General features: G+C 37.9%; 2 protein-coding genes across 9 annotated transcripts in view; both read left to right on the top strand.

The window, feature by feature from the left end:
* The window catches only part of LOC110044950 (dedicator of cytokinesis protein 11-like), a 66186-nt gene extending 56725 nt beyond the window's left edge, over window positions 1-9461 (top strand). For all 8 annotated transcript variants that reach the window (XM_089294851.1, XM_089294849.1, XM_089294848.1 and 5 more), the window contains 13 exons: window positions 166-303; window positions 794-851; window positions 1352-1464; window positions 1562-1684; window positions 1982-2095; window positions 2278-2421; window positions 2600-2641; window positions 3081-3249; window positions 3480-3556; window positions 4156-4269; window positions 4793-4893; window positions 5187-5325; window positions 6255-9461. In XM_089294851.1, the coding sequence (XP_089150977.1) occupies window positions 166-303; window positions 794-851; window positions 1352-1464; window positions 1562-1684; window positions 1982-2095; window positions 2278-2421; window positions 2600-2641; window positions 3081-3249; window positions 3480-3556; window positions 4156-4269; window positions 4793-4893; window positions 5187-5325; window positions 6255-6305 (1383 nt within the window). In that variant the 3' untranslated portion in view covers window positions 6306-9461. The remainder of the gene's footprint in view (window positions 1-165; window positions 304-793; window positions 852-1351; window positions 1465-1561; window positions 1685-1981; window positions 2096-2277; window positions 2422-2599; window positions 2642-3080; window positions 3250-3479; window positions 3557-4155; window positions 4270-4792; window positions 4894-5186; window positions 5326-6254) is intronic.
* A 5383-nt stretch (window positions 9462-14844) lies between these two features.
* LOC149108853 (melatonin receptor type 1B-like) lies at window positions 14845-18071 on the top strand. Its single transcript, XM_089294786.1, has one exon. It carries the CDS (start codon window positions 15252-15254, stop codon window positions 16197-16199), a length of 948 nt encoding a protein of 315 aa, XP_089150912.1. The 5' UTR covers window positions 14845-15251; the 3' UTR covers window positions 16200-18071.
* Window positions 18072-20770: the final 2699 nt, after the last annotated feature.

The raw sequence follows: 20770 nt of genomic DNA, 5'->3' as shown, positions 1-20770 counted from the left end.
GCAAATGAGTAATAGCATGTAATAGCAGGGAGTTTTCATCAATGTGTCCTAGAGAAAATGGATTTCGGGGGCTTTAAAGGTCCTTAAAAAAGGTGTTTAAATGTTTTGGTTCAAAAACAGCGCACAAACCCTGATTGTAATTTTAAGTCGCCTTGTGTTTTGCAGGAACATGATGACATTCCAGAGGTTTTAGTAGACCTTCAATACAGTCTGGCCAAGTCCTACTCGAGCACACCAGAACTGAGAGAGACCTGGTTAGAGCACATGGCTGCCGTGCACGAGAGTCAGGAAAATTACTCTGAGGTGCGTGTTACGTGCGCGGAAACGCTGCTTGCGTGTGTGCAGGTTTGCGTGATCCACACGCCGCCTGAGATAACGAAACTCGCTATCTCACGTGCGCCTCCTGAACTTCAACGAAATTAGATGGAAGAAACCATTAGCGGCACGTACTAAGTGAATTTGACCTGAGGCTCAAATGTCGTCAGGTGATTCCTAAAGCAGGCTATAAACGAGTGTTTATAGTTTTTGTTTTTGAGTGGTTGGCCCTCACGCAAAGGATTTTATGCATCCTCCTGATTACTGAAAAAAAGTATACAAGATGCGTGGTTATTCTCTTCTCCAGCCTGCTTTATCTAGTGTTTGTAGTATTGGATTGCGTGACCTTGAGAAATGTTTGAGTATATCTGTCACGCACGGCTGTTGTTGTCACCTCAACATTTGCATGCCCGTTTACATGTTTCCTTGTGAAAAAGGTTTGGGCAGTCACATCTTAATGTGTTTTACTTTTTCCCAGACTGCTCATTGTTACATTCACGCGGCAGCTTTGGTCGCGGAATATTTAAAAAGACAGGGTAAGTTTTTCACCCTTAAAACAATTATTCATATGTCTGATTTTTGCCTCATTTACATTTAGCTTCTTAATTATAGAATTTAAGAGGTAATACCTTATGACAACACAATTTATTCTAAACAGGCGTAAACGTAAGCATAGCAGAACGTATAAAATATTCACAGACAGCTACTTGCCTTTTTGCAAGCTTCTGGTTGAGGCCCAAACAGCACCAGTAGTGGAACTAGCACTCTTGTTTAAATTTTCGACGAATAAGAGAAGATTTGTGGTTGGAAATAATACGAGTAGCTGGAGGACTACGCAGGGTCGACTGAAGAACTTTCGTGCAATCGATCAGTTTACCGATTGGGCCTTACTGCCGAGTAGGCTGAAGAGATTCATGCCAAAAACGATTTTTAAACACAAGCTGAAAGAGTTTTTACTAATTATTTTTCGCGTTAGTTAGTAGTATTTTTAAATTGTCGAAGTTTCAACGTCGTGTGCCTTTTTTGGATATTTCAGGTGTTTATCACGAAGGTTGCGCGGCGTTTGCTAGTGTTTCGCCGAATGTTGTGGCGGACGAAAGCGTAATGAAGACTGATGAGGGAATGACTATGGAGCAGCGATACACAGTGGTACGTTTGACTTGTTTTGTATGAGTTACATTTTAGAGATCTTAAATGCCATTCTTGTGTAGTTTATCTTTGTCTACTTTTCTCTTTCTCTGATTAGCGGCACTTGGTAGATTTGCTGGAGCAGTGTGCGAAGTTTCTGGAGCGTGCTGAGCGATATGAAGTGATGGGTGAGGTGTTCAAACTGGCAATTCCCATCTACGAACAGGAGAGAGACTTTCGGGTGAGTGAATGTGTGCTCTACTATGGGGAATGGTCAACCAAATTAATAGAACTAGACATCGTGCAAAAGGTCTCTGTGGTATAACTGGGTTTACTTTGTACCATCAAAACACGTGCTAGCTACCAACTGTCGTCTCAGTCGGTCAGCAGTTGCAGGCATTTAGCGATACACTGAAAAGACCAAGTCGAAAATCTTTGCATTGCTAAAATTGTAGGAGCTTAGCGCTAATTTCCATCAAAAGTAGGACTCGTACAATATCCTTTGTTGATACACATCATTTTTTTTTTTCCATTTCAGCGTCTCTCCAATGCCTACGAGAGCTTGGCCAAAGCATACAAGAAAGTTGTGGATGTGATGGGAACTGGAAAAAGACTTCTTGGAAAATACTTCAGGGTTGCTTTCTTTGGACAGGTAACTGGCCCATTGAAGCGCTTCTTAAATCGTTTTTATTTTCTAAGACTCTGTGTCTTTGAACCTTTAATAACAATACAACTTGAATTAATTTGCTGTCATTACCGGGATGTCAGCCATTTCCTTTTGTCCTTTTGTACACGAACTTTTTGTAAACCTTTGTTTTTCTTTTTTTTTTTAAGATGTTCGGCGACGATGATGGAAAGGAGTTCATTTACAAAGAACCAAAGATCACTGGCCTAGCGGAAATTTCGCACAGACTAGAAGCAATGTACTCCAGAAAACATGGCAAAGATAGTGTCAAACTCATCATGGAGTCTGCCAAGGTGGCTCTCGCACTTTTGATTATTTTATTGACATTGTTTCCTTGCCTTTCTTTATCTTGTTTGCAAGCGTTACGTTTAATATTTTGATGACGGCATGTAATCGTGCACCAAAATGCATGGCCTCGTACATGAAGTCATTTGTGACGAGTCTTATGGCATATTTTTGTTGTCTTCCAAGGTACACGCAGAAACATTGGATTCAAAGATCGGTCACATTCAGGTATGATTTGCACACAAGAATTTCATATGTAGACGTTCTTTTTGCATTCGTGATCATCTAGTTGTTCCTTGGATGTCCCAGAGAGATAAGCACTTTATTTATCCTCTTAAGATCAGCATACTATCAAACATACAGACAGGAAATCTTCATCTCGGACATGTTCTTCTGGTTGAAAGTTTAAAGTTATACTAAAGGACTAAAGGAAAACTTGTATTTCAATGTCAATTCTGAATAAGTTAGTGATTAAAGTTAAAGTGGTTTTTCTTGTTGTTGTTGTTGTTGTTGTTGTTGTTGTTGTTGTTGTTGTTGTTGTTTTCAAAAAAGTGAAGTAACCACAAACCATGTCAACGTGCCCGGTAGAAAATCAACTTTAAATTACCACGTTGCCCAAGGTAAAATATATTTGATATATTCACATCTATTTTGTTATCGTCTGCAGATAACTTATGTCCAGCCTTATTTTGACGACGAGGAGCTTGAAGTCAGACCGACCTTGTTTGAACGAAACAACAACATCAGACGATTTATCTACGAAACGCCGTTTACGGTCGGCGGTAAAGCGCATGGAAGCCTCACGGAACAGTGCAAGAGAAAGACAATCTTAACAAGTAAGTTGATAAAATTGTTCTATTACAACAGCGACAAAATGGTTTCTATTTTTCTTTGATAAATAATTATTGTCAGCGCTGGGAAAGTCATATTCGCAATGCCAAATGGGGTTTAGTAAAGGTTATAAGCTCAGTCTTTCCATTTATTCGCGCAGACACACCGCAACGGTTCCTTTAGATACTATCTCCGTTAATGCTCATCTTGTTTTTGTTGGCATTCAATTTTTTAGCGTCGAATACCTTTCCTTATGTAAAGAAGCGAATCCTTGTTGTGCAAGAGGAGCAGTATGAGCTAACGCCAGTTGAGGTGAGGCAATAAATTGCTTGGTGCGACAAACCTTGTCCTGCATGTATCTATCGTCTATCATATCGTATAGAGCGTTTTTCAGTTGAGTGTCGTAAAACCAAAACCAATTAAAAGTAATTATTTACCAATTAGACTACTCAGCCAATCTCAAAGCGTAGTAAAACCAAAACCAAAACCAAAGTAATTGCCTGATTACTTTCGACGTTCTGTTGAAAACCGCTCTAAACCGGTTACTACCGGTTCATTATCGGTGTTATATTTTTCACTTCGAGACGTTCGGAACACTCGACAATATTCACTGTAAACTATTGTAGATAAAATAATAATAAAATAATAATAATAATAAGTAGTGTAAGTCAGCTTTGAGAGTATTTAGCACTGACGCACTAACAGAGGATACTAAATAAAGAAAAAAAACGCAAATGTAATTACACAATTACAGCTTTACACTTTGGACGCGAGACTACTGAGAACAAATCCAGGTAGTAACAGCATGGAGGGTTTTGAACCAGGGACCTCAAGATTTCCAAGTCTTGCACCCTGTAAAACCTCTCGGCCACCCCGCCTCTCGTAGTTATCTTGCTGTTTGTTAATTTCAGGTGGCTTTCGACGAGATGCAAAATAAGGTCAAAGAGCTAAACAACGTGATTGCTCAAAATCCCCCAGACATGAAGAAACTTCAGCTTGTCTTACAAGGCAGTGTCAGTGTGCAGGTATGGAACGCAAGGAATAACGTTAGAAACATGGGATGTAATATATCAAACACGAGAGGTAGTGTTTCATCGAGGTATTCAAACATCGAGAAGAGAGTTGAAAATACGACGCACGGCGGAATATTTTTGACGAAATTCGAAGAGTTTGGATAGCCGATGAAACACTGCCTCGAGTGTTTGATATATCTTATCAATCGAAACAAAAACTAAGGAGTACACGGAGAAGTAAAAACGTCAAGCTCTATGCTAAATAAGACCGGGTATCCAAACCTCCTTCACTGTTGTGATTTTCTTTGTTTCAACTTGATAATTTATTAATTAGCTGGAGAAGAAGAGAGAAATTTGACGAAAGTGCGCTGAGTCGAAATGTGCGCATTAGCGTTTGTGATCAAAAGACAGAAGGAGTTAAGTTCTTTTTATATCTTTGTTAATAGTCGTCAATATTCGTTCTCGTTGAATCAAGTTTTTAAATGTCACGTTACTTAAGTACCAGCAAGTGTTTTTTGATTGCATTACTTCACAGGTAAATGCTGGCCCTCTAGCATACGCTCAATCATTCCTTGACAAGTCTGTGTTGACATCACATCCTCACAAACACATCGAAAAGCTTCAACAAGTTTACAGGTATGTTCAATTGAAAGAAAAAAATAAAGTCAGTTAAACACGAATCAGAGAAAATTCCTAGCTTATTTTCATATTTCTTATTCATTTGTTTGTTGGTTGGTTTCCTTCTCTTTTTCACTTTCTTGTTAGTTATGCCTCGTAGTGCTTTTAAAACAATTGGAGATCCCTAAATTTGTATTCGATATTTCTTTGATTTTAACCGACTTTAAGTCTACAGGTACTTGTTTTCCCGTTGTTTTTTGTTTGTTTGTTTGTTTTTACGACCTTAAATCTTTTTTTCCCTAATGTTTCAGAGAATTTCTTGCGTGTTGCGGTAAAGCTTTGGACATAAACGATCAGTTAATTAAGGAAGATCAAAGAATGTACCAGGAAGACATGAAAGAAAAATACGCCCACCTCAGGACACAACTTGCCAAGTACATTGGAGACGAGGTGTGTTGTCAAATTACTATGAAGCAATGAGAGCGGTTTTCTTTTGAATGTTGAAAAGTAATTGGTTATGCATCAACTACGCTACGCGATTGACCCAAAAACTTCGCGCCACTTTTTCATCCAATCAAAAGTTAAACCAAAACCCATCGTGACTTGCTCACGTGCATTTTCCCGCGCTTTTCGTCAGTAGGAAGTAATTACTTCGAGTTTTGATTGGTTCACTGTATTGCCTGAGTCCTAAGTCCTTTGTGATTGGCTAGAGTAATTACATTGGTTTTGGTTTTTCTACACAGTTGAAATCCGCTATATCAATCACTTCTTCAATCAATCACTAGGAATATATCTTAAGTCTCACAGACTAGCTACGATACTTACTTACTACAGTTTATAAGGTAGTTATTAAGTAGAAGTGTCGACATCCATCTGCAATTTACTAAAACTAAGAGAAAGTCATTACAATGTACGAGGAGTTGCAATTTTGACATTTCCGAAAGTAATTACAAGCAAGTACGGATTAAAATCGACAAGATATCAAGGGGCCAAGCTATGGAACGCACTACCAAACGGATACAGGGAAATGAGCAACTATAAATTGTTCAAGAAAAGTATACTTAAGGTAGAGCTGGCGAGCCGCTGCACCTAGAAGTTCGGCCCATATCGATATGTTTTATAATTTCTCTTTGTTGAATTATTAGTATGTATGTATTTTCATATTTGAACGATTTTAACGGTGATAATACATTTTTAATATTATTCATTGTGATTTATTTTATTTCTTATTTGTGTCGTGACTAGACCTGTGAAGTAGCTCTCTGTGTCTTAGTCACTTTAATAAAGTCTTCCTTACTTAAAGTTTTACTTATATAATACGTTGTTCACGTCAAGCAAGGTCTGAAATGTTGAGCAATTCCCATTTTCTTTGTTGTCAGGTTATCACCACAGTAACATCTTCAAGCAGTCTGTCGTCACTTGGCGTTTAAACCAGTCAGAATGAGAATACCAGGTCACATGGAAGCATATTGCGTGGATTTCAGAACTGAACAAGACGCACTTCGCTTCGTCTTCAGTGTTCACGAGAGACGTCCTAGTACATATTTTCGTCCCAAACACTCCCGCACCCATTGTTCTTTATTTGATCTTTCCATACCCAGCAGCGATTTTAACTTCAGAATTTTACGGGAAGGTCAATTTGCTGACCGAAATTTAATTTCTCCCAAGGCTTATTAGAAAGACAGTTATGGAAACAAAGTGCATTGAAGGAGAATTCAAATGCTAGCGTTGGGTGTTAAAAAAATAAATCTTCCCCTCGGATATTAGTTAACAGTAATCAGCCGAAAATTGGACACTACAGTGCGATTATGTTACTGTGAAGTCTTGCTACTTGCTGCAGCACCTGGGAATTCAAGCATGTCCATCTGTAATAGAGTCACAAGAAGTGTAGAAGAGACGAGACAAGAAGGAATGTTGCCGTCAAAATTATACCATTAATTTAATCAATATTTACGCTGCTAAGCTACAGACATAGCTTTTGCATATGTTTTGCTGTATGGAAAGTAGCGTTGTTTTATATTCGCTAAAAGCTCCAGGCGAGTTTGTCCGTTATTGCTAAGTTGTATAGCTGATAAATCTTTGCTCAGTGTCTCGTTTAGGGGACTCGTCTTAAATTAGTTCATGAACAAGGGTCATTTTAGAATTGAGAATTGATATAGCAAAAAATTAGTAGTATGACATCATGGGTGACAAATAACTCCTTAATTTTTTCCGCGAAATGTCTGCGTTAATTTATGATTTCACATTTGAAATTACAGACTTGCTATGGTGCCACGATCGTTAACGTAATTTGTCACCCATGATTACCTCTATTTACTATGGTATAATATATTTTCTGTCTTAGACCATTCATGTTTTTGAATGCCTTCCCCTTTTACATAACTTTTTTTTTCCTTGTTGGTTGGTTGTTTGTGTGTTTACTTCACGTTTGCTTTACGTGTTTTGTTTTGTGTGTTTTCGGTTTGTCCGTACTTTACTTTTGTATCCCACAATATTGACATCGGCTCGCGTCCGTTAGCAAATGAGGTATTCCACACGTTTACCCTTTGGGTACCTATTTTTCCTTTTTGAGTGCGGGAGAAGTGGTTCGGAGGAGAAGGGGGAAGCTAGAAATTGAGTTGTGAACTTTACAATAGACCATATTCGTATTCTTTGTATTGGATTGGAAGTAGCTTGCAGTAGAGGCTCATGTGGGGGAATATCATTTAGAAGAAATTAATGTCCTTTGCATTTGAACAGACTCCCCGCATTAGCCTCGGTTGCAAGCTAGTTCCAGTCCAATACCGAGAATACGATTATCACCACTAAAGCACATAACTCACTAAAAACAGAAAATTGATCTTACTAAAAAAGAGTACGTTCAATAATAAGGAGCATCATTTAGTTTTTATAAGAATTTGAATTAAATTAATAGAGATTTGTAAATGAAATAAATGTTATTAGAATAGAAGAAAGTTGCTGTAGGATGTAAACAGGTAGTTACTGGTAGTACGATATTTAGTTATCGCTTTCTTTTTCAGTCTTAATATACTAGTTAGTCCCTCTCTTTTTAACCGTTGGCTGAACTTATGCCTTTTATCTATCACATAAAAATGTGTTGGTCAACAGTTCTCAGGGATAAAAAGTGCACTTGCAACTGTCTGTGTTTGAACAAGTTGTAAATTGTTTAATGTTGGGCAACACGTGGATTCCAGTTGAGAATGCCTCGAACAATCTGAAGCATTCCTCGCTTTAAAAGCCAGTACGCAACGATGTTTAGACTATAACTGAAAAAATACTTCACAGTATCCCAACTCCCACAATTCTCCTTAATTTTTGATTAGTATATTTCGATATTTGTTGTGAGAGTTTTCTAGTGCATCAAGGCAACATGCCAATCCTTTGAGATCTTCACGCCAAGGAGAAAAGGAATGAAGAGTACTAGGGAACGAATGAGAGTGCAGCAGTAACGTACTAGTTAGCCGTAGAATTGTCAGAGCCTTGCTCATTGTATGCACGTCCTACGGTGAACTGAGAGTTTCTAATGAAAAGTTCTTAAGGAATTAAACTTGGGAGTTGGAAACTAACAGCTCTTTTATATAAATATATGTCTGACTCTCCCTTTTTGTTTGTAATTTTGAAAAATTAATCTTTGAAATCCTTCCGCAAAAAGAGAATAATATAAATGAAACAAAGAAATGTATGGTAGCCAGGGGGGGCAAGCAGCGAGGCCTGGAACCGAGTTTCTATGATCGCCCCAGTTAAGAAATTTGGCCGAGCAAGACTAAGTACTGGTTTGTGGAAAACAAACATGGCGGACTTCCGTGAGCGCGATGCGTTTGTAAAGTTTTGTAAACGTCGTGCATATTTCACGTTCAAACATCTACGAAAAAGCTTCAGTTGCCCTGCATCTAAATCTTGGACATTTGATCGAGGCATCGGTGATAAATATTCCAACGTAAACCTGTGAGCCCTCGCGAGCGGGAACTCCACAGTGTGAGCCAGATTGCAGGCATGAATATTTCATTCGAGCATTTTTGGGTGTCCTATCAACGGGATAAACTGAAGTATTTCTCTATTTCCGGACTCCCTGATGGTAAGGGTTGCTTTTTCTTAACAGCTTCGTGACCCTTTTTGTTTGCACTTACTAAACTGACAGGGTTAAAGTAGGTTTCATAGTGAGTGCAGTGGGTACGGCGTTTTTCTGTTACGTTACTACAAGAGGTCTGTTTCAGTTTCAGGCAAAGCATCTGGCATTATTTATGAAAGCGAATACTGGATAGGTCCCTCGGCAGAATTGAGAATTCATCACCATCTCTTTGCCGTTACAACACAATAGTTGCGTCATTGATTGTTTTTGTTTCTTCATAATCCTTAGACTTTTGTTTTAATATTCTTGACTTAACGGCTTAAATAATGGGTCCAATCAAGTCGTTGACATGGAGAGTGTGCAGGAAGTTTGACTTTACCACCTCATTTTGTTGCTCTTTCTGGACTAATTTTTTATGTCACCTCTCAATCAGTTTTCAAAGGGTTCATGCTCCTCTCTTGCACTAAGAATTGTCATTTGAGACAAGTACTATTAAAGACTTCTTCATCTGACTTTATATTAGTCTGCCTTATTGTCTTATTTAGCTATCCTTCCACTACAGGAACAAGCCACTGATAATCAACACGTTGGGCCAAATCATGAGTTGATATATTAACATCCTTACTCATCTTTTTGCCTTAGAGGAATAAAACAAATCCTTTGGTTACCGGTCATTTGATTAGCCCCTAGCCAGTTAGCCCCCAACCACAAGCCGATTAGCCCCTTACTCATGCTTAAGGAAAAAAATATATACAGTTTTTTTATTTCTGGTAGGGGGCTTATTGACTTCTGGTTGGAGTTAAATGTTTAGGGGCTAATAGACTTGGGGGCTAAATGACTGTTACAGATCCCTGTGCTTGACGTCTTTTCTTGTTATTCTCGAAAGCCTTAAAGCCAAGTCTCAAAATTGGCCTATTTCAAATGTTGTGGAGGTTCTTTTGACTCAGGTTTACCCAAGTTAAAGTTAGTAATTAATAATCTGGATGAATGACCATTTTACCTGCTTACCTCATTACTACCACTCAACTACAGGTAACATGGCCTCATTTTCCTTCCCTGGGTCTATTTCAAAAATTATCTCCCTCAGCAGATGAGTATATGGCAGCCCTATTTTGATATCCAGAAGTATTACAGAGCTTTCTCCCACCACACAAATAAAACTGATGCTTATCACCAGTACAAATTATGCCAAAGCATGTGAGCAGAAGCTGCTTTCTTTATTTTCACGGGTAAATAACTTGTAAATGAAATACCTCAACCCAGTAAAGGTTTACATTGAGTCTGTGTCTAGCAAACAGTCCATTTTGGACATTCCCATATGCAGAAGCGGAAAATGATTTCAAATTTGCGAGTTCACATTGGTACTGAACAGTAAGGGATGGAGGTTTCAAAACCTCCATAATTTATCACTGCATTATCGAGACACGCAAACTGGTAGCTATTTTCAATGTTGTTGACTGATCTGCAACTGCCTCCAAGTTTCATGATTAAATTAAATTACTCGAAAGAAAGTCTTCAGACTCAACACACTACAGGAAAATCATACAGTAAATGCAGTCTTTCATAAGAAAGTAAGTTACGACGGAAAAAACTTTAGACAGAAAAGCTTGTTTAATGTAGTCAATGTAAGCTCAAGTTTAAATGTACAACTCTGAACAGTTGAGAAATATTTTAAAGACTTACGTTCGGAGGCTTCGCGATATATAATGCCAGACATGAAACAGTTCGACATCGGTATTTTCCATAGAAATTTGGGGGAGAATAATTGCTCGGTGTGAAGATGGAAAGTAATGAACCTTGAAATTTCCACAGCAAAATAAAAACTTCAGCTTCGTTTTCTTCCTGAGACGGAGAAACCTCACCAGGCAACCAAGAATGCAACCACGCTCGCCAGGAAAGCTGGTCCTGGAAGCTGGTCCTGGATTCCATTAGTCCTGATTGCCTCAGAGCTGTCGTTAAAAATTGCTAACAGCGAATAAAAAGTTATCGAATCGAAGGCAAACCCTGAACAAAAATGGCGGCGAAACATGTTTCGGTTACCTCGTGTTATTTTCGCGTTGTGCGCATGCTCGTTACGGTTCTCAAATGATTGACAGATTTCTTTACTGGGGCGATCATAGAAACCAGAAAAGCGGCGAGATCAAAGATAGCTGCCAGCCTCCCCTGATGGTAGCAATGTGCTTGACTCGGATATATTATAATTCGGTAAAGTTGACAGAAGCCCAGTCATGCAGAATTGCTTGTAATATATCCAAGGAAATTCATTAACCAACAGTTGTCTTTTTCCCCACTGTATGTTATATTCTGTAACATAAAGAATAGTTTGTAAAGCGCTGCTGGATTCTGAAGAAGCGCGCTATGTAAGACTAAATTTATTATTAATTTATATGATTATTTTTCTTCAAATCCCTCATTTCCCTATCAAACGGACGTTTTTACTGAATTTGGCAGCTCACAACCGAAAGCCACATCGGAAAATGCTGACAAAAAGTCGAGAGAAGGTTATTTGTTATACCTCCCAACTCAAATACGTGTTCCGATTGGAGGAGAACGCGTCACGTGTCGTGGGTCAAAACTCACTAACTCCCTAGGGAAACAACAACTTGTGACGTCAATGTTCGCCTCGAGGAACATTGAGGGTCTCGGGGAAACAAAACTCACTTTTTCCCTATGGGCCAGCCATTGAATGCTTAGTATATCTCGGGGCGATTACTGTGCCGGTTGTTTTTTCTTTTCTTTCAAATGTGTATTCCCAAAATAACTATCAAGGTCGGATGAAAACAAAGGGAAAGTTATCCGTGCTGTCGCACGCTTGCGTGTCTGGTTTGATTGACACTCGTACTTCTGATTGTATAAACGGAACAGGAGAAAAATTTGTCCTGCAAATTTTACGCGCTAGAATTTTACGTGATAGAAGTACTTCGAGTTGGACGTGCAGAGACTAAGGTAATTTGTTTGATTAATTTGTATTCGAGTATGCATGACACAAAAACCAAACATGGTGGAATTGGTTGTACGTTCCCAATTTTCCGCTCAAAATGTAGCGCGTGGTTCTTGGATAAACTCACAAGACACCGGCTGGACATTTCATATCTTCGACTCTCTTAGAACGGTTTTCCACTATTGTGCATGAGTGCATTTTGAAAACAATTATTAAGGCGAGAAAATGTAATTTTTGCTGCCAGGACTTTCTGTGACAGCAGTCAGGAGCCAACCTTCACCAGAAAAGAAAGCAGAGCAGTACGTTAATTACTCAGATTCGAAAGGGAACTGATCAAGTTAGAAGAGGGATTTTAGAGCACGCCCGCGCCAGGTAAGCTAAATTCCAAGCGACGTCATTTTGTTATATTTCTGTCACAGAAATTCACGGTGAGTTAATTACATGTGAATTACAAAAAACGAAAAATTAAATTTTAATATTTTGCTTGTGGAATATTGAAAATTTAATATTCGCATGTCAAATTCTGATACCAAATTTTCACTGAAAATTCTCCATGCAGAATTTCAATATTCTGGATGCCCAATCATAACTTTCAGAAGTTGGTAACTCACCTAGAATAAATGACCCGTAACACTCACGCTATTGATGTTTACGGAATCCGGAAATTTCGGGTGGAATGTAAATGGAAACATTAATTTTGCCTCCCCGAACGAAAATTTTCTCGAGATGACGGGATTTCTTGGAAGGTAGACCAAAATTCCTAAACGGAATTTCCGAATGGAAAGTGTGCGTTCGTTTCATTTGCTAGTTCTTACTAGTTCCGGGCCTTTTGGCTTGATCACCTTTGATCGTATCTTCCGGGAAAAAGTCGTGGGAATGGAACGAGCGCATCCCCGTGCAAATTTCCGTTCGGAATTTGACGCGTCCTATTTACTTCAACTGTCGATCAGCCGGTTTTTCCGAGTAAATGATAAACAACTGACAGATGTGTTACGCCCTTTCTGATGGTTGTGAATGTGACGTTCGACCCCACAACAAGCTGACCACAAGTACTGATCAAGCTTACTGACAAAGCAAGAAATGTTGATCGGGAAAATACTTGCGTGTCAAAGCGACAAACATTGCTACCGGAACCCCGTGTTTACACAGTATCTGTAGATAAAATTGTTTAATTTTGAATATAATTCAAGGTATTCCTAAGTAAATATCGGCAATTGTAAAATATTGAATTTTCAAGTTTCGGCCTGCCAAACTATAGTCAACTGTACATATTGAGTTTCCAAGACTTAGGATTTGACAAATGAATATTGAAGGTTTGACAACTCACAGGCTATAACTTGCTGACCAACGCAATGACGACACGTTAGTAATTCGTTACCTACGGTTGGCTGTGAATTGCTCTTAATGGATACGACACATTCTTTTTTTGTTCTCAATCAAATCTCTGACACAATCTACTTTTTTGTGTCAACATTTTGTTAACGAGGAACAGTTTGAAAATGGTGATAAGGTCTCTATTCAAAGCCTTGTCAGTGCTAGTGTGCAGCTCCGGTGTCGGTTACACGAGGTGGGGATTCACCTTAGGAGCCAGCCGTTTAATTCACAATAACTACCTTGTTTATTTCCACGTTCTAATGCAAATCGGGGACATGATTTATGAGGAGGGGAGGAGAGAGAGAGTGGGAGGCTATGCTACGCTATTTAGAGCTGTTAAAGTTCATTTTCAAATTATAGTCCACAATGAAATTGATTCACAATAACAAAAAATGATATGAACATTTAAAACATTAATTCCAATCGGAACCCAGTTTTTGGGTAGTGACGCCACCGGATGGCATTAACGGCTCGGTTTTTACGTCATTGGCATTTGCCTTTGTCCAAAAAACGCGCGTAAGAGTTAAGAGTCAGCAAGTTTGGTGCGGACGGATATTTGCTTTCTCTGTTCAAGAGTTAATTAGACTCCCCGAAATAATTATGCAGAACTCATTAAATCGTATTTCGGAGAGTCTTGTATTCATGTTGCTTCTAGTCCATTAGGTGTATTATTTGGCATACTGCTGAGTATCTACTCTGTTTTAATTCCACCATTGTTTCTTCATTATTTTAGTTCCCTGGTAGATTACCGTACATGATGTAGATCTTTAAAAGCATTAACATGACTCACTGTAAAAGTGTGGCACTGGTGCAGAAGATAGAGAGAGATCCCATCGCCAATTTGAAAAAAGCGCCTCCGGTCTTAAACCCTATGTAGTTTTTATTTTTGCATGTTACGCAACTCACGTACAGCTCTATAAAAATAGACATTGCTACCCTGAATGGAGGGAGGAATCTTTAGGCCTTAAAAAACTTGAAAATATGTTTTGTTTATCATTTGTGTATTATTTTGTTTGTTCCACCATTATCATCCCCCTGCGAAGAGCCTTGCATGTTGTCAGGCTAAGGTGCCTCAGACAAAAAAAAAACACACACACACACACACACACACGCCACAAAAAAAATTGTGCGATAGTGAGAGTGATGTTTAGAGATGTAAACCGGGTGTGAGTGGCCACAGGGCATATTTTAGATCAAATCACTGTGATCCAACTGTTCCACTAATACACCACGCAATGCTAAACGAGAAATTACCATTTTGATTGCTTTCTGAATGTTGTGTGATTGGTGCAACAGAGTAAGTATATTATTGTAAATAAAATTTACATCTTAAAATTGATTTATAAATTTTAAAAAAAATCATAATTTATAAGTTATCGATAAACGAGGAATGGGTTTCCGTTTTGAAATACAAATAACACGGTCAATTATATCAAGAAAGAAAATTTACAAAAATATGAGCTTAGAAATCTGTTTGGATATGAATCCAGGTTGAACATTTAAAAATGACAGCGGCCGGTGGTGAGCACAATAGGACGCTTTACAAGTGAAGGGCGGGATATTGCTTTCTTTTTGTCAGATGTTTACTTACTGAACGAGTATGTTTGGTACATTCAAATGGAAAATTTTTAATTAAAGACCTCAGTCCTTTTCCAAACAATGGAGTATATTAGTTACGAGCTTAAATTGGTCTACATCCCCTCCAGCAGCTGTCAAATGAACCAGTTCATGGCTGTATAAACTGCCATTTCGCGGCTTGCGAAAACTACACCTTTGCCTTGCGATCGTAAAGGCGTGCGATAAATTTGGAATTGCTCTTGCAGCGAAGTCGTACACGTTTGAAAACAGTTGGAAGGCAGAAATACGAAGGCCTAGAGTTTCATCTGAACGACTTTTGAGGGAAGCGTGTATGAGACAAATATTAAGAAAAAAAAAAGAAAGAAAGAACAGAAAGCCCGATATACCGGAAGATCTAAGTAAACACCAGACGACATGGCTCAGAACCTTGAAGATAGAAACACAGCGACTGTGGTTTCAGAGACTGCCATATTGTCGCTGGTGATGATTCTCTCACTTGTTGGAAATCTTTTGGTCTCCTTTGCTGTGTACAGAAACCCGAGGCTACGCTGTCCAAGTAACTACTACATCATCTCCTTGGCTGTGAGCGATATTCTACAAGCTCTGTGCACAATGCCACTATCTGTTGCCTTCTTAGCCACGGGCGGATGGCCGTTTGGGACTTCTCTGTGCTATTTCTCTGCCATTGTGAAGTATTGCCTGGCGAAAATCTCCATATACACTATGGTGCTCATGGCAATCAACAGATATTACAAAGTAGTCAAGCCAGCTAAGTACCAAACTATTTTCAAAAAGAGATTCATCGTCATAACAGCATCGCTAGTGTGGGTTATTTTCACCACGTACGCCATTATCGCAGCATTCGTCATCGGTTCCGATGCCAAGGACGACCAATGTTTCGCTGTATGCCTTATACAATACAGTCAATCCGCTATCCCCATTTTGCCTCTTCTCATGTATTTGCCGTATTTTCCTATCATATTCTGTTACTGGAAAATTTACAGAGCGGTCAAGGTGCACAACGCAAATGTCTCATGGCAGAGTTCCAATGTGGAAGATGTCAAGGTTAGCAAAACACTGTTTGCCACCGTTGTCGGCTTTGTCAGTCTTTGGATGCCAGCTAATTGCATCTATTTATACTTTGTATTATCCCCCGCTATCCCACGCGAGCTCGCGCTTTTCGCAACCATGCTAATTTTCTCCACGAGTTGTGTCAACCCTTTCATTTATGGTTTCATGAATCGCGCATTCAAAAACGAGTTCAAGAAATATTTGGTGATGAAGAAGACGCACTCGATAGGGGCGGAATCCAGTCCAAAAAGGGACGTCTTTTTCGTTAATTCAAAAACTGTTCAATCCTGAAATATTAAATATGAATTTAACGTGTTTTAGTAGCTCCATCCCTTAAAATGGTAGGCCTACGTGCTTCAGATATGATACTTAAAGGAGCTTCGTCACGGTTTTCGCAGTATGAAAGGTCTAGCCTAAATTTTTCAAGTTCGTCGTTTATAATCCGTGTTTATCTTGTCCATCCTCAACCATCCTTGTTCCTTGATGGTTTATTCTTTGGTGTTTATTTTATCCTAGTAAACTACAATTGTCATGTTTCCTTCAATTTAAAGGTGATTTTGTATGTGGCCAAAATTAACTAAAAATGCTGTGACTAAGATCCCTTAATTGCAGAAATAGTTTTAATTTGATAATATTGCGTGTCAATATAATTCCCAGTGTTCGTTTTCACCAATACTTCAACGACAAAATATTCAGAAAATGGCTAAGCAGAAAGGTGAAGATAGACGCTTAATATACATATTTTTCTTCTCATGTCACGGAAAGCCTGAAAATTATGACTTAGAAATTTATGAACGCAGGAATGTTTACGTCTAGGTAATGAGATAATTGTACTATTTTTCGATGAAATTATGCCATTACCGACTACGGTTATAATCACCAAAACGTTTGCATTCTAACAAAATTGACCGACAACGAAACTTTCTTCTCTTTGTTCTTTTCTTGCTATTTTCAACCGGAATGAAGTCGAGTACTCAGACTTAAATATTTCTTAATATTTGTTGCTGTTTTTCTTTTTTTTTTTTAAATCTTATTCGTCGCTGCTATTCCTAACAAATATTAAAATGTTGTTAGAGTATGCTAATCTAATTGGAAGTCATGGGGCGTATTTCGACTTTTAGTTTTAAAAAATGACAATAACACATTGCTGCATGAACGAAATGAAGTAGATTAAGATCGTTTTCTGAAAGTTGATATAGGCCTCGATATCACATTTACCAACATAGTGACAATTTCAATCCTGAATTATCGCGAAAATTATATGTAGATGAAGCTGATGTGCTCTATGCAGGTAGCTCCCGGCACTTTTTTAGGATCAGCTGCACCTTGAGATACAATATTCTTTTTCTCTGTAATTTGAATCCCTTCAAATACAAAGCCTGAGGGACAACTGTTAAAAACAATTCATGGAGCAGTAATTTGAAATAAGCTAAATATAAAAGTATGCCCAATTACTTATTTCGAAGTATTGTTAATAGTACAAAGCAATACCAAAAAGTTGCTTCAATCAAATTGATCTTTCCCATGACCAAAAACGTTACGGTAATAGAAGCTATATACAACATGTATGCAATCTCCATGAAACACTGACTCATGGAGCACTAATTTGAAAGTAGCTGAATATAAAGGTGTGTCCAATTACTTATTTCGACATATTCTTAACAGTACAAAGTAATGAAAATTGCTTCAAGCAAATTGATTTTTCCTTTAAAGCTGTATGTAGCATACATGTAAGCCCATCAAACAATTCATGGAGGAGTAATTTGAAAATTAGCTAAATATATAAGTGTATGTTGCTGCAGATGTATTAGATATGAAACACAACTTGTATATGATAGCTTCTTTTAAAAAGAGTGATGATCCATGCAGGTTATCTCGAGATCGTTTGTGATACTTGTATGTAATATAAGGTAATGTAATGTAATTCTTTATTTATCGTGCGAACTCCGCTTAGCTCAACAACTACTTCGCAGGACGCCCACTCTTAAAATAACATAAATGTACATTAATTAATAAACAAAAGAAAATAAAAACTAGTTAAAATGTAATAAGTACAATAAAATTAAAATGATTATTTACAACAAAAGATCCAAAATATAACATTGTCAATAATATAAGTAAATACATAAATTAAGAATTAATAAACTTATAGTTTTGCCTTGATGTGGTATTGCCTTGATCTAGCACATTGTATGCAAACATTAGTACGACAGTGTTGCGCCTTGTAGTTCAACAGCCTAGGGCTGCGCATGTCAGGGCCCCTATCCTCAAGGTATTGCATTGGCTTCCGGTAAAGCAGCGAATTGCTTTTAAAGTTTTATTACTGACTTACAAGGCAATTAATAACTTAGCACCTTCCTATATAGGTCAACTTTTAGCCCACTATAATCCACCAAGGAGTTTAAGATCTGTTGGAAAGTATCTTTTGGAAGCGTACGTAGCGTAGCGTACGTCTAAAAACTTACGGAGACAAAGCCTTCTCAGTTGCTGGCCCCCAAACTATGGAATGATCTGCCTCTTGACATTTACTTAAGTCCATTGGTCGCCGTGTTTAAATCGCGTTTAAAAACTCATCTTTTCAGAATTGCTTTTAGATAATTATTTCTATCTGAAAGTTTATACTTAATTTAGCTTAAATTATTATATTTAGTTCTACTTTCATGACTGTAAAGCGATATAGAGCTTTGTATATACTCGCTATATACAATAAAGTTATTATACTCGCTATATAAATAAAGTTATTATTATTAATATCATTATTATTATTATTATTATTATTACATCACAAAACCCTCATCCAATAATTGTTTATACTTGTCATTGGCCCCAGTTTAACTGGAAAATACCATATCGTAGATTTTGGGCATGATCAAAACGCCCTTAGGAGTTAGAACTATGAGCGAGTTTGATCAAAGGTATTGCTTTGATTGCATACTTTTCTTCTGGTGGATTGTTTCCTTATCTTTTACTAAAGCTCTTTATCATTAACTTTGTCCAAGAGATACAACACGTTTGTAGTTCAAGTTTTGAGTCGAAATACAAGAAAAGTGTATGACAGACAATATACATTCATAGTTAACATAACACGACTTTGATCATTGCAAGTGTTCTCCCGAGCTTCTGAACAAAATGTTGAAATGCTTTTTTTGTTTCGACAAGTGAGCTTTATTCATTTGTTACTAACGAAAAAGTTATTGATATATGTCATCTCCCAAATTAAAACTTGGTATAGAAACAAAGGAAAATAAGACAAACAAAATAAGGTAAACATGCAGGAATGAGCTTTTTCCATTCAGTAGTGAATGCTCTCAGAAATTACGGTATGTAAATGTAGGGGGTTGAAGGAAATACCCAGGGCAATACGTTGCTAAATTAAAAAGCAAAAAGGGAGCTGGGCAAATGACGAAGACGTTACTCCAGCTATGAATAATATATGAAAATGTATATTTCTTGTAGCCTACATGTAGCCACCTCCCCGAGGACTGACGAAGGCTACATTACTTGTAAAATGAACATGAACGCTACCAGTTTGTAAATATATCACGAACACCGCAGAAATGGTTACGTTTAACGTTCTCAGTAGTGTTTAAGTTTAAATTTAAATTTAAATTTAAATTTAAAGTTTTCTATTAATACTGATGTACTTAATTAAATTGACGTTTTGCTAACTTATTGTTAAAGTTCTCATTAGTATTTATCATATTTAAATTTAAATTTTGGATGTACTTGATTCAACTGAGTTTTGCTAACTTATTGTTAAGCTTTATTCAGACCACGCAAACATCTGCTTTTCAAGCACTTAGGTTCTAGCTGGCTTCATGTAGACCTTGATTGAGCTGCCTTGCTATATGTCGTTTCTTGTGGAAAGTTAGCTAGCTGTAACTCAATCTCAACATAGGCGTCGCCACTGGAAGGTTCAAACGAACAGGTTCAATACCCTAACAGCCAAGAGAAAACTTAACAAGGTAGATTAAATACTCTTTTTGAAGTAAGGAAACTAATGGATCACGCAAACGAACGCTCTGAAAATTTGTGGCAAATACTGGATCAACGACAAACGGCTACTGTGGTTTTGGAAACTGTTATAGTCTCCTTGGTAATGCTTCTTTCGCTTTTTGGAAATCTCCTTGTCTGCTTTGTTGTATACAGAAACCCCAGACTACGCCAGCCAAGCAACTACTACATCATCTCGTTGGCCCTAAGCAACCTTCTGCAAGGTCTGTTTACGATGCCGCTATCAGTTGGGATGCTTGCCACAGGTGACTGGCGATATGGGACCTCCGCATGTCATTTTATAGCCATTTCCATGTTATCCCTAGTGTCAACATCTATCTTTACCATGACACTCATGGCATTGAACATATATTTCAAAATAGTGAAACCACCTAAGTATCGAAACACTTTTACAAAAAAGTTTATCATTGTAACTGGAGCACTCGCCTGGATTGCACCCATTCTGAACTCCATTCTCACAGTATTTGCTTTCGGCTTTGACGTGCGTCCCCATCCAGGTCTTGCCATTTGCAAGATAGAGCTTAGAAGGTTACATTTTTCAATTCTGATCATTTTTCAGAATACGCCATTTTTTGTCATCATGTTCTGTTACTGGAAAATTTATAAAGTTGTTAAAATGCACAATGCCGATGTTGCGTGGCAGAATTTGAATGCAGAAGAAGTCAAGATCAGCAAAACCCTTTTCGCCACCGTTTTCGGTTTTGTTATCCTTTGGATTCCAGCTAATATCATATTGCTTCCTTCGTATTTAATGGTGGATAGTTTTAATTTCCCCCGTGTAATTTCAGTCATAGCAACCCTCCTAGTTTTTACATCAAGTTGCTTAAATCCATTCATTTATGCTTTGA

Source organism: Orbicella faveolata, unplaced genomic scaffold (assembly GCF_042242905.1).
Source record: "Orbicella faveolata isolate gen_17 unplaced genomic scaffold, um_ofav_v1 contig_25, whole genome shotgun sequence".
NCBI lineage: Eukaryota > Metazoa > Cnidaria > Anthozoa > Scleractinia > Merulinidae > Orbicella > Orbicella faveolata.
The sequence above is the reverse complement of the archived record's forward strand: the minus strand, read 5'-3'. Positions and strand labels throughout refer to the sequence as shown.